The 13,551-nt window shown below is 36.0% G+C and overlaps 1 protein-coding gene across 1 annotated transcript in view; it reads left to right on the top strand.

The window, feature by feature from the left end:
- Positions 1-13,551, top strand: part of USH2A (usherin) — a 387,004-nt gene that overhangs the window by 243,089 nt on the left and 130,364 nt on the right. Inside the window, exons 39-40 of the mRNA XM_065058452.1 lie at positions 6,242-6,392; positions 6,565-6,707. Of these exons, the coding sequence (XP_064914524.1) occupies positions 6,242-6,392; positions 6,565-6,707 (294 nt within the window). The remainder of the gene's footprint in view (positions 1-6,241; positions 6,393-6,564; positions 6,708-13,551) is intronic.

The following is a 13,551-nucleotide window of genomic DNA, read 5'->3' as shown; positions in this document are numbered from 1 at the left end:
ATATCAATTTGAAGGGAAGCTGCAAGATTTTGAAGATGATGTCAAATTCTTCCACCTTCTTCCCTTAAAAAAAAAAAAAAAAAAAAAAAAAAGAAAATTAAAAGAAAGTTAATCTCTAAAGCTGCTTCATGCAGGAAGCTGAAGATCTAGTAGTTTCTCAATGCTGCTTCACAGAGATATTTCATTTTCCAGTAACCAGAGTCACAATTAACACACAGGAGCTGTTTGTTTTGTTGTGGTTTCTGCCTGATTTTGTAATTCTTATCCTTATTATTTTCCTCATAGTACTGAAAAAAAATAGTTTTGTGATATGACAGTTATTGGCTAGGCATCCTTTTTAACAGCCTGATGAATAATTAGTTTTACTGGGCAGTTATAAATTCCATCCAATGTCTTTATTACAGGTATTAAAATCATTAATCATCCAGCTAATTGCTTATTGGCATTCTTTTGTAGCTTTTATAGTCTAGCAAAATTCTTGCTGAGTAACGTGAATAAACTTCTATCTATCATGAGGAAGAAAAGCAGGTTACTTTTTCTATAAAGGTAAAGGTGACAAATCTAGAAGACATTTTGATGGTGTTGACCTCAGTAAAATACAACACTTGGGAAAGGGGCATCTCTTACACATATTTTTACTTGAGACCTGTATCTGGATTGCAGATGCTGAGGTTGTACATGAAGAAAAGTTCATTAAAAGGAGAGGAAGGTATGATTTAGTTTTTCGCTATAGCAATATTAATGAGGAATTAGTAAGCCTGTGATTTCAAAAGACAATTGTCTCCTTAAACTTTAGGTCTACTGGTCATGGAGTAAAGCTTTAGTTGATTTTCAGGGCCATACTAAAATTGTGCTTTGCAGCTTGGAATACAGAACAGTGGAAGTGGAAAAAACTTTGCAGTTAGAGCTTACACACTCAATCCCGATAAATATTTTTAAAACTTATTGTTTTCATTTTTCTGGGTGATATGGTGCCTTACAAGCAATTTTAAAGTGAAAAGATTTACAAAGCCACTCCTTTTCAAATGACACTACTATTATAGCAGAGGTTAGATGTACAAAACAGGATAGATCATGAAGAGAGAACAAGATATTTCTGTACCCTGTTTATGTTATACTTCTGAAAAGAAAACTTCACAAACATGAGGTGTGAACAGATTTGGATTTACTAGGAAGTTTATGGAGGCTTTAAGCCACTCTTTTGTGCTTCTTTACCTGCTTTTTCCCATAGTGCAGCTTCCTTTTTTCCCAAGCCCCATGTGCCAGAGATGGACAAGCAAGAAGAGCACCAGGGACCTTTCACAATGGATGTTCCAGAGTGCATGGATGAGTGTTGAATAAGGGGTGTGTTGTCCATGGCATATGCGTTATTAGATAAAGACATATCTGAAAACTGAAAACATACGTCATTGAAAGTATAAAATTTAAAAGAAAATCCAAGAATACTCTATGCATTCTTAGGCATTGAATAGGTGAAAATCAACATGGCTGAACGAATGAAAAATGAATGAAAAATCAAGAACAACCGCGTATCTTTGCTATACACTGAGTAGGAAAGGTAACTGGGGAAAGAGGGTTAAAAACCAAAATGGAGTAAACTTCAATGAAGCTGTGAAGATGAGAAACAAAAAAACAATCTTCTGCTTTGCCAATAGATACAGGTTTATAACTAGCATGCCTTTCTAGTGATGACATATGGCCCAGAATCATGGCCTATCTTTCGGTTAAATGAAACAAAAACATATGCCCATGTTGAGAATTATGGAGAGTGCAATGACTGGAATTATTTGGACTGAGCAAACAACTAGATAACAGGCATACCTGGGAAAATCAGAAGAAACAAATGTTAACGTGCAGAACATATTGCCATAAAAAGTGCTGTAATGAGATGATCTCAGTGTGGGCACCTAAAATAGAAAATGAATCAGGAGTATCTGAACAACCACTGCAATAAGATCAAGAAATGAGGTTTGTGAATTGAACCTGGAAAAGAGTCAGAATAGGCATGACTGACAGAGACATTCATGTAGACACAGTCTGAACTGAAACTTTTCCTTGCTGTTATGGCACAAACTGTGGAGAGTCTATTTTCTTCCTCTGTAGTTAAATACCTGCACTTCTCAATTGCATCTGCATGGATGGAAAATATTTTTATAAGATAAAAACCCGTCATCTGTGCTAAATATTTTACATATGTAGATATGCCAAACTTTGAAGTTACATTTACATAGTTCCAAACTCTTCTAGCTGCCTGTCTGCAGATATTAAGGATACAGCAGGGCCAATATATCTGATCACTGTTAAAAATGGTGTCACTTCATTTCAAAGTTGCTTTGAGTTTACAATGAATGACAGAGATCAAATCAAACTCTACTGGCTTTTCTTTCTCTTATTAAAAATAATTAGTGAAACATCTTTAAATAATAAATTCTTGTCCTAACTTTTAATAGTCCTTCTTAAAGTTTTCTACTTTCAGAAAATATAATTTCAGATATATCTTTATGATAGAAATAATGAATGCCTCTCTGAAAAATAGGCTTTCTAAGTGGAGTACAATTTAAGTACAATCATTCAACATTCTGTCCTAAAATAAACAAATACTTACAAAGCTGAAGTACTACTGCATATGTTGTTTAAGATAAGGAAATTGAGGCAAGAATTTGAAACACTTTTCAATGACTGCTTAGCACATTAATGGCTGAGAAGGGATCAGATCTTTCTTGACTCATCTGCATGTACCTGAGTATCTGGAATATAATATATCATTGTGGGCTTGAAACAGTCTTCAGTTTTTATTGTTTTGTGAGGCTTTTTATTAAATCTTTGATTAAAATTGACATCTGATTAAATATTTTATTCTGCCTTTGTAGTCTCTTCATATACAAAGCGTGACTTTCTGCCCTGCTAAGTGAGGATTTACTGGGCTAGATGTTGATTCAGTAGGTTGCAAGTGGAGTGGTTGCCCCCTGAGGGTCATATTAAAGCTTGAGGGGAGCTTTTTGAGCAACATTGCATCTTAAAGACGATATATCAAGCTGATAGATACATGGCTCTTCTGTAGAGAAATTTGCAGTAGAATTATTGCTGGTTGCCAGTTATTACTTCAGTAGTAAGGAGCCTCTCAGGAATATGGATTGGCTAAAAAGGGTTAAGCTGAGGGAAATGTTACACCAAAGACCTCAGTGAAGAAGAGTGTTTGAAACAGTCAGAGGATGTTTTGTGTGCAATTTAGAATTACCATTTTTGAGAGGAAGTGCTCTCTAGTTTTAATGATCAAAACATGATTAGTTCAATAGAGCACCTTTCTCATTATGACTCAGCAGAGACTTGAGGATTTATTTGTTGTACCCTCCTGCCCCCCTGCCCCATTCCTTTGGAAGCGCAGAACTGAGGAGAGTTGCTAGTGCATAGCTGAGGACATTCTCTATGACCTACAGGAAGTCTTTCAGATTAAATAAATTTGCTCTATATTCTAACATGTTGAAAGTAGTGGGTTCGGCTTGTTCTACAGGTCAGTCGACTTTCACAGGAGATATTTGTCCAAATGTTCTGTTCTTCTCTATGCTATGCTTTTGTTGGCAGAAGAGATTTGAACATTTAGCTGAGATTACCTACGCCATTAAAATAACATCCACACTGTGTATTGTTATTGACATTTAGACAGCTACATCTTTGTTTTTTGATGAACATTCTTGTATCGCTATAATAACCACCACTATACATACATAAAGCTTAATCAGAGCTTTTACTTTGTAGATCTCAGAGAGCTTTACAAAGAAGGATAAGTATTTTTATCTCCATTTAACAGATTGAGAAATGAAAGACAAAGGTAAAGTGATGTGTCCTAGCAGAACTGGAAATAAATTTAACACTTTTGCCTCCTCAGTGAGTTGCTCACACTGTCTCCTCAACAACAATGTGAACTTTGGCTTCCGGGCCAAATTACAGCTCAGCTAATTAGAATAATTTTTAGATATAGCCTTTTTTTTTTTTTTTTTTTTTTTTTTCTGTGTAGAATTTCTGTGTGCACTTAAATGACTGGTGAATTTTAAGCTAGAGATAGTTCGGTTTTAAATGAGGTAGTACCCTGCTTTGAAGGGTTATTTAGTCTTTCTGTTAGTGTCAGCTTGTGAAAACACTTTTAAACCCTCTAATGAAAGTTTTTACATAAATTGCACTATCTTTCTCATGCTGGCTGAGTTTGCCTGCTAACAACTTCAGAAATCACTTTATAAAAGGATGCCAAAATAATTCATGATTATATGCAAACACTGTACTTTACATCCGTAAGATTTACACCCCCTTATTGCACAATTTAACTCCATTAGTTATGTTGCTGCTAAACAGAACAATATTAAGTGAGGTAAATACATGTTCTCCATTTTACCCTGAGAGTGAAATTTCATTCACATGCAGAGGCATTTGGTGTGCAGATGTTTGTTTTTGATGGCTCAGCTGGAGGGATGTTGGTGGCTGTTCAAGTTAAATCAGCCATCTCCCCTCTGAGTTGAGGTGCTCACAAGCTCTTGATTGGTCTTGAAGGTGTTGGCAAGAGATTTGCAGGCCATGAGTTACCTTAGACTCAGAGATCTCCTGGAAGTGGAAACAGGAAGATTTCAAGTTTACTTGGGATTTACTGGAGCCTTATTGCCTAGGTCTAGATAACAGCAGGAGGAGGGAGCATCCAAAGGCAGCCAGGTTGGCTCAAGCCCAAAAATTTTATGTTGCCTTTTTCACCGTAACAGAGGAGGGGAAAGGAGTGAGGGAAGCTGGAGATCCTGTTTCACTTAATTTTTTTCTGAAAAAAACAGGAGAGTTGCAGGGCTAGGGGCCAATTCTCAGAAGTAAAATTCCTGGTAATAACTTGGGTACCCCACCATCCAACTTTTAGTAAAAATTCTTATGAGAACTGGCACACCTTGAATGTAAAGGAAAGGGAACAAGTCTAGATCAGAGCAAGATGTCTTGTGCCTTTCTATGTAATAAAATTTGGAACTGGAGCTGAATAATTTTGGAGTTCCCCAGTCATAATAGTGTATAATCAGATTAAAAGTGTCAGACACTGGTTCACATATCTCTGTATGTATATGTCAGTATAAATACAAACTATGATATATATGACTGATTATTTTTTGCCCCCCCCCTTTCATCTCTTTCAGGGAGAGAATGATTCAGACAGTGTATCACAAAGTTAGTTTCTTTTCTTTTAATAACCACCCCATATACAGGTGGTAAATGAAAATCGTAAAATCTACTGCAAAATAATGTTAGCTCATCTTACAACTTACAACTTGTGCCTTGAGGCTTACAACTACACCTTAAGTTACAGATTTGTGAGACTGTTTTTGCCAGTAGAGAGAAGGAAGAAAAATAACAGCAACAAAAAAATTATGTTGGAAAAATCAAAGCAAGAAGCAAATGGTAATTACTGGACCATGAAAAGCAAAACTATTTAAATGACAAAGGCAGTAACTTGCCAGTGTTTTAACTCTCTGGAAAAGAGCTGCAGAGACATACATTATATATAAAAGTTCCAGATGTGTTTATATACAGAAAGTTTCTTCAACAGATTGTTTTCTTCTCAAAGGAAAAAACAGAGCCATAAACTCGGAGGTGAAATTGGCATAGTTCTTTTTACTGCATGCAGTGAAATTTGCAGCAGTTAAAGGTCATTGGTGATATCATTACTGACACATTTTGATCTGCAGTTCCTGGACTTCATAAAAATTAATTTCCTTAATGAAACAGTGGCTAAAGACTGAGACTTCAGTGAATCTATTTTGATTTCAACCTAAAGGCCTTTTTTTCCCCTTAAAATTTCCACTGTTTTCTTTTAAAATGATTATTAATTTATAAGAATTTACCTGAATAATAAAAAGTCTGATCAATTTTACTCTTGCCAGGTAACATCTCTGTGAGCATTTCTTTAACTTCTTGGGGTGGCAGAACTGGGCACAAGGAGAAGTAGATAATATTTGAACAGGTGGTAGAGAATATGTTGCTTCTGAATTACTTTTAGGTTTTTGAGGTTTGCTTTTAGCAAAATGATATTCACATAACTGTATTGGAAAAATGAAGAAATAGCATTGTTCAGTAGTGAAAATGTTAAACTAAATGGGCCATGTTAACATTGCTGTTGATCCCGAGGAACAGTTTTTCCAGTGTATGGAGCATTTTGTTTCCACCCGGCATATGTTCTCTGTGGTTTTCTCTGCTCTAATTCATCCATGTTTTTCGACAGCTCCAGATGGTGTGATGCCTCCAAGGCTTTCATCTGCCACTCCGACCAGTCTTCAGGTTGTCTGGTCTACACCAGTTCGCAACAACGCCCCAGGCGCACCCAGCTACCGACTCCAGATGCGGCGGAGCCATTCTGCTGGTGACATTTTAGAGTATGCAGAGCATAGCAAGGCCACCATCAACGGCCAAGCAAGAAAAGTCCCATTGTCTTGAATATGGCTCACCTTCAGGGTGGCTGGTTTTGTTACAAGACAAGTAATGTTTTAGTCTTTCTTTAGGTGTTGGGATGTTTAATGATGTAGCTCACGCTGCTTTTCTTTGCAGTTTGCTTTCCAGCCCTACTGCTTCCTTACAACACAGGGTCGGAGATCTTCAGCCATACACGGAATACGAGATGAGAGTTGTTGCCTCCAATGGTTATGGCAGTACTTATAGCAACTGGACGTCAATGATGACAGCAGAGGATAGTAAGCAGTCCGATTTTAACTTGCTTTAGCAAAAAATATAAATAACAGTTCAGCTGCCTCTGCATATAATTGATTTTGGTTATCTAGCTTTCTCAGTTACATAGCAATAATGTATTTCCTTCCTGAATATTAACTTGCAATAATAATTCCTAAGAGATCAAGTGTGCGTTGTCTTAGATTTTCATAAAATGTAAATATTTCAACACATGTTTTGTGATTAGTATCTTATTTCTTTATGTAATATCCCTCCATGCGTATGTGTTCATATATGGTTAAAGATACACTGCTATGTATGTATTTGTAAGTGTTATTCCTTTGCATTCAGAGACTCGATTCTGATTTCAGTCATATCAGAGAAAGTAAGTTGAAATTAATAGTATTTGACAGTTGTCTTATCTCTGTGTTGAGAATACCAAAGCTGTACCACAGCTGAACAGAACTTTTCATTCCCAGAGATCATTGTTAATTCAAAGTGGTGATCTACTGGTCTGAAATTGAGTTTGTCATTGCTAGTCCCATCACTTTCCTCATTAATAGTTCTGTGTTCTGCAGACTCGTTCCGCGTAATTCGTTGAACAGTCCCTTGATTTATCAAACAGGTGTCAGCATATAGGTACAGCCATTTAGTTGGCAGGGTAGGATTTTGCACCTGATACAATATGTAAGCAGATGCATATGGCAAAACTTGAGCTTGTACATAATGCACATACAAAATACATAATCTCTAGCTTTTTTTAAGAAACTGAACTACTAATTTTCTCTCACAATGTACCAGGATACCTAATAACATGGATTTTGGAAAAATATTTTGTTTTCAAATGTATTATTGACTTTTTTTTTTTTTTTTTTAAATCAGTAATGGATCAGTAATTGGACCAAATTTTAGCAAATTTGATAATTTTCTACAGAGATTTTTTCTGTTATCTTGTTTAATAAGAAAGTAAGTCATTCAGAGCAGGAAAAGGTGCAGAGGGTGGGAAGTGTTTAATTGCTGGTTTTGTTACTATAATATGCTGCTTTCTCTGCCTTCACACCAAAGTGCCTTGTGGTCTTACTTTATTTTACACTTATATACGATCTGCATTTCAGACTGTAGATTTAACCTGATGCTCATATGCAATTATTGTAGCAAATATTTAGTTCTCGTGACTCTACTTAATTTTAGTCCCTTATCTAAATGGATAGCTGTTTATCTCAAGAAAACACCTAGGAGAAAACATTGTAAAATTTTTTTTTGAAACTGAGCAAATATTTCACAACGAAATTTACCTAATACATCAACTTAAGCTCCAAAGCTATAAATGTAATTACCTAATATAAAAGTAATTACCTAATAATACTAAGTTCTGAACTTGATTTTTACATACCAGAGATGTGTTACCTCCCTGTGAATATCTTCAATTGATATTCAATTCCTTTATTGTAATTGTTAGTTACCAAAAATGCAATATTATTAAACTTGTCTGTGTTCATGGTCTAAATGCAACCAGTTTCCTATGACTATTTAACTCAAATTGCAATGTTTACTTAGCTCTGGTCAGATAGTTCACATAGGGTTGCTTCTTTTTAGATAGGAGGAGTATAGAAGTGCATTTCAAAGGCATCACTTGTTAGTATATGTAAAAATTATTTTTTGCAAGGTAGTAGGTGTAGAATTTTAAAATTCTCTTTTTGAGAGTGTGGGGTAGAGCAGAAGGCCTACACAGGACATGCCTTCCTATATACTCTTCTTTAATATATATGTACAAGTTACCTACTGCGTAGAACTTGGATGGTCTTTGGGCACTAGCATGAGATGAGATGCTACCCTCTGCAAAACCTGACTGCAAAAATACCTTAAGTTAGTGTGGAAGGTAGATGTTGCCAAAGAAAACTTAAGAACAAGGAAAGAAAAATGTAATGCCTCTGTCAGTCTTTACGCAATTAAAATATCTTGAGTTTAACAGACAACTCACTTCTTTAGCCATGATGCTGTGTCTTGTTCCTTAGCTTAAAACAAACTTCTATAGTTCCATTATAAATTCCATTTCTCCAAGGGGAAAATTATTTTCTTCAAAATGTCCTCTTCCATTTGCCTTGATACGGCTAAACAATACATGCCGATGTGTCCCCAGTATCCAACAATCCTTGTACTACACAAAAAAAACCCCAACTTTCAGTGGTGAAAAAGGACTCTGGTCTTGGTGTCATTGTGGAGGGCTGCTATCTGTGAAAGGACATTCAACTCAATTGCTTAAGACTGAATGGTTGTCATCGGGTATAAGCAGTATTTCTGTCAAGGCTTCAATATGTTTCTTATAAAACTGCCTATACTGACAGCTTGTTGCAGAAGTACACTTAATTCCTGGCCCTGATAACCAATAGACTTTGGCTTTTTAAAGTACAATTTGACAGTAGAAACTTCCTGTATGTCTTACTCTGCTGAAATATATGTCTTTACACATGTTCTTATTGAATTTTATGCAGCAAATGTATGTCTTTTTTTGAATCACCAATGCATAAAATATCTCTAGGTATAAAATATATGCATGTGCATGTTTACGTGCATGTACACCTGATAGCAATAGATATAAATCAGCACATCTACTTCTAAAGTCAGTAGAGTTCTACTAACACTGATACTTGTAAAATGTGTCTTTGTATTATTTTTATGATAAATATTTAGTAAACAAAGAGGATATTAGGAATTATTAAGGAAAAATTAGCAAATGCTGCCATAAAAATGTGTTGTGTATAATAATACAATGTCTTAATGCACTTAATACAATGTCTTTGGGGTATTTTTTAATGCAAGAAAAAATTATGTGAATAATTTTCAAATACTTCCTTTTACATGAGTGTGGCACTAGTAACTTTGTCAATGCATTTTTTGAAGTCTAACCTGCCCATGCCAAACCATGAATATTTTAAAACCTGCTAAACATGTGTTAATAAAACATGCTTGTTCCAGTGATTTTGGTCAGTATAGCATCAGATTATTTACTGACAGACAAACAGAAACAGTTGATGAAGTTTCTGGATCAGATCTTTCTTTCAATAACTTGAATGTAAATTGGAGATAACTCTCTTGCAATCAATATAATCACCACTGAACTGAGAGGTCAGAACTGAGAGCAGAAGTTAATGCATTGCATTCAGAAATAAAATGAAATTTTCTAGAAGAAGAAGATGTCAGTTTTCTAAAAAAGAAGATGTCAGTTAAGTTTTCCCTTTTGTTATGGCAATTCGTTGACCATTCTGAGAAGGAAGCTGTGAAAGAACTGGTTATAGTTACCTGAAGCTGGCCCAGCGGCAGCTGCTGCATTCTTAATGGTATAGCTTTATGATTTGTATATTGGCTGATAGCAATCCACACAGTGTAATCTTTGATCAGAGGGATAGTTCCCCAATGAGAAAGGTGCTTATCCTAGTGCTTGAGAAAATCTGTCATGATTTGGACGAGTTTTAAGCTAGCAAAATCAGTACTTTAGAGAAAAGCTGCATGTTCCTTTATTTTGTTTTGAATGTCCCAAAAACTGTCTGCAGCCCAGTGAGCTGTGTATTATAGGAGGACAGCTCGGTCATCAGCATATTCCCTGCATTGGCTATGTCTCAGTCCCACAGGTCAGTATACAATTCCAGTATGGAGCACTCTTACTAAAGCCCTTTTATAAGTGCCTGGCTTGCAGTTGTTCAGAGAGAAGGTTTGACAAGGCAGTCTGATATTTTAATTTTTAGCAGGCAGTCCAATATTTTAATTTTTAGTTCTTACGTGAGTGCAAGTCCTTTTCTTTTTTATATATAAAAACATTATAGGCCGGTCCAATGTTTAGTCACAATAAGTAGTGTCAAAAGTACACCATAGTCACTTAAGATCATTATGTATGGAAACTAAAAAAAAAAAAAAAAAGAGAGAGAGAACTCCTGCAATGTATCAGCTGAGCTGAAAAAAGAGGGAAACATTATTCCTGTGATATATAGAATACTCTGGTGTGCTCCTTTGGCATGCTTACCACAAGGCATTGGTACCAGGATGCAAAGGCCTATTTTCTTTAAGCTTCCTTATGTAGACAACAGAGAAGCAATGCAGGACATGAGGACAGGTGGTGCAGTTCTCGGCTTTTGGAAGTATTTGATTTTGCTGCTGATTATATTTGTTTGAGAAGACAAGTCTCCTACTTTAGCTATGTAAGTCAGGTCCATTCAATTTAGGCATATAAACTAATCCATGGTTAGCTGATGTGAATGTGGTCACCTGTGCTCAAGAAAGATTAAAGGAAACTGAAGCCAGAGAAGACAAAGCCTAGTGATGTGATAAAGTGAAGAGAAAGTCACGTGAAGTATTAATACATGACAGGGTGAATAGCAAAAGGACAGAAGAACAAAGGAAACTGAAATAGTATCATGGCTGATATGATATGATGGTTGTATGATAAATTGTACTAACTGGTTGTACATGCCTGTAAATCAGAAATTAGAAGATTTTTCTTAACCACTAGACTGATGTCCTGGAGCCAATGTGCATTTAGAGTAGTAGTGGGCAAAAACTCTGAATACTTTGATGGCTCTTAATACATATTTGAGGAAGTTCAAATGGACTGCATGTCATTGCGTGAACAGCTTAAGGACTTTTGAGTCCTGTGATCTGATGTGATAAAAGATTCTTGTGGTTCCTTCTGCCCAGAGCTACACACTTGGATTTTCTGCTGGGTTCAATTGGTAGTACGGGTAAGACACCACATTTTGTTAACATACATGAATTCATTTTTCGTGTTCCTCAAAAGAGTAAACGATTCAAGAATAAAAGGCACAGAATTTCAATTCTGCTTAGTGAAAGAGTGTCCCAGCAAACCAGGTATTTCTCATTAGCTTTAAAGGGCAGTAGTCCAGGTACATGTCTCAATATATTAGTGAAAGTATAGATTCCCCTGAAATACATCCATGAGATGGGGGAGCTCCTCACTCCCCCAGTCTGTACAACAGGTAAACACATGTGTGGTTCTAGTCAGGGAGTTAAAAAAGATTAATGACAATTTTGTGCTTTCATTTTAAGTCAGGTCTGAACTTTTGAAGCAGATGAGCAAAATAGCCTGCCATAAAAGATAATTTCATTTGCCAAAATGAAACTACCTTTTAGTATTAATACTGTAATGAAATGGTTTGAAATATGAACTTAGAATCTTAAGAAAAAAGATGCCCGCTGTTCCCGTGTTCAGTAGTTACTTCTATAAACAATTACATCAGTGTAAAAAGCTTTATGATTTTATTTTCATCATTGTCAGGCTGAGCTGTGTAGCTGTCATACTTTGCAGTCTTCCCTCCAGTGACAACCACATTGACAACATGTTATACTCCACATTGATTTTACAGTTAAGGAGCTGATTGTGATATATAGGGATTTTAAGAATTCAGCTGAGAGGCTGACTTTTGCCTTTTATCATTCCATTAAAATTTTATAACCATCTTTTTCATGTCATTTCATCCATGAATTCTTACTTTAGAAAGTGATAGCTACTGCTGTGAGCATAACTTTTCTCATGTTCAGAGCTTTTTATTGTATTAGCAAACTATCCCAATTATAGTTAATACTCATGTTTTACATAATTGTGGTGACCCTTTCAACCAAGCAGTATCATCCTAGTTGATTTGTATATAGAATTAGATGATTCTGCTTGCCATTTAAAAAGGAGCTATACCAAATGAGTATTGGGGACCAGGATTTAATGCTTTCCCATCCAGTGGGGCCAATTAAGCGTCTCTCAAACGTCTTGTTTGAACTCAGAGAGTCTTAAAAGTCTCTCTTTTAAAAGGGCAGTAGGGAATGTGTGGGTAGGTATGCTAGCTACCAAAATACGCCTTTTTGAGGGGTGGTGGCGGGGGGGAGCTAGGGGGACCTAAAGTTTAAGTTTGACAGCTCCTCCCATACATTACAGATTGTCCTTTAGGAATATGTTTAAACTCTCGGGGGGTTGAAGCACAGTTTCAAGTAATTACCATGAATGTTTCACCTGTAATGCCAGCAACTTATTCAGTAGGAATAAAAAGACTTATCCATTCCCTCACAACAAACTGCTTGATTGTTGGGGGGTTTGTTTTGTTTCGTTTTATTATTTTCATTCCGTAAAAGCTCACAGTATGATAGCTTATTTATGAGATATAATTAGATAAATTGCTAGTTTGTAAGTCAGTGGTAAATATTATATCTTTCGGCCTCCTCCTTCCCATTAAACCAGATTTTGCAGCAACTTCTTTGCAAGGTCTTCAGTTCCAAAGCAAATTTTCCTCTTTCCCCTTCACCCCAGCAAAATATTTGCTTTATGGAATATACAACTAATTTTGGTTTATACCCTCACATCCCCATCTTTCAGTCAAGTCTAAATAATGGACCAAATTTTGTTCCCATTTATGAGATAATTGATTTTGCCCAGGAGTACATGCAAAAGAATTGGACTGCTCTTTACAACAGATCATCTTTTATACTTGTAAATTCAGAGATCTAAATTAATCCTAGAGTGCACAAGCATTAAATGTAGAGCTCCATCCTTATTATCACTGTGAGTAGAACAAAATTTGTGATACGGATGGGTTTTATAGAGTTGCTTTGTGATGCACCATATAATGAAAGAAAAAACACTGCTGCTTTTTCAAATTTAAAAGAAAAAAAAAGAGCTAGCTATTCCAATTTTACATCACTGTTTCCACAGACATCAGTGGAATAACCCCGATTTACCTCTCTCTGTATACAAGAGGAGAAATGAGACTCTTGACTGCTACAGCTGTTTTTCTAAAATACAGATGGGGCCATGCTGTGCTGGATTTTTTTTGTTTTCTAGGTTTCCTTCCCCTCCCCCCCCCCTTTCTTTTT

Source organism: Columba livia, chromosome 3 (assembly GCF_036013475.1).
Source record: "Columba livia isolate bColLiv1 breed racing homer chromosome 3, bColLiv1.pat.W.v2, whole genome shotgun sequence".
Lineage (NCBI taxonomy): Eukaryota > Metazoa > Chordata > Aves > Columbiformes > Columbidae > Columba > Columba livia.
This window is presented reverse-complemented; position numbering and strand designations above follow the sequence as displayed.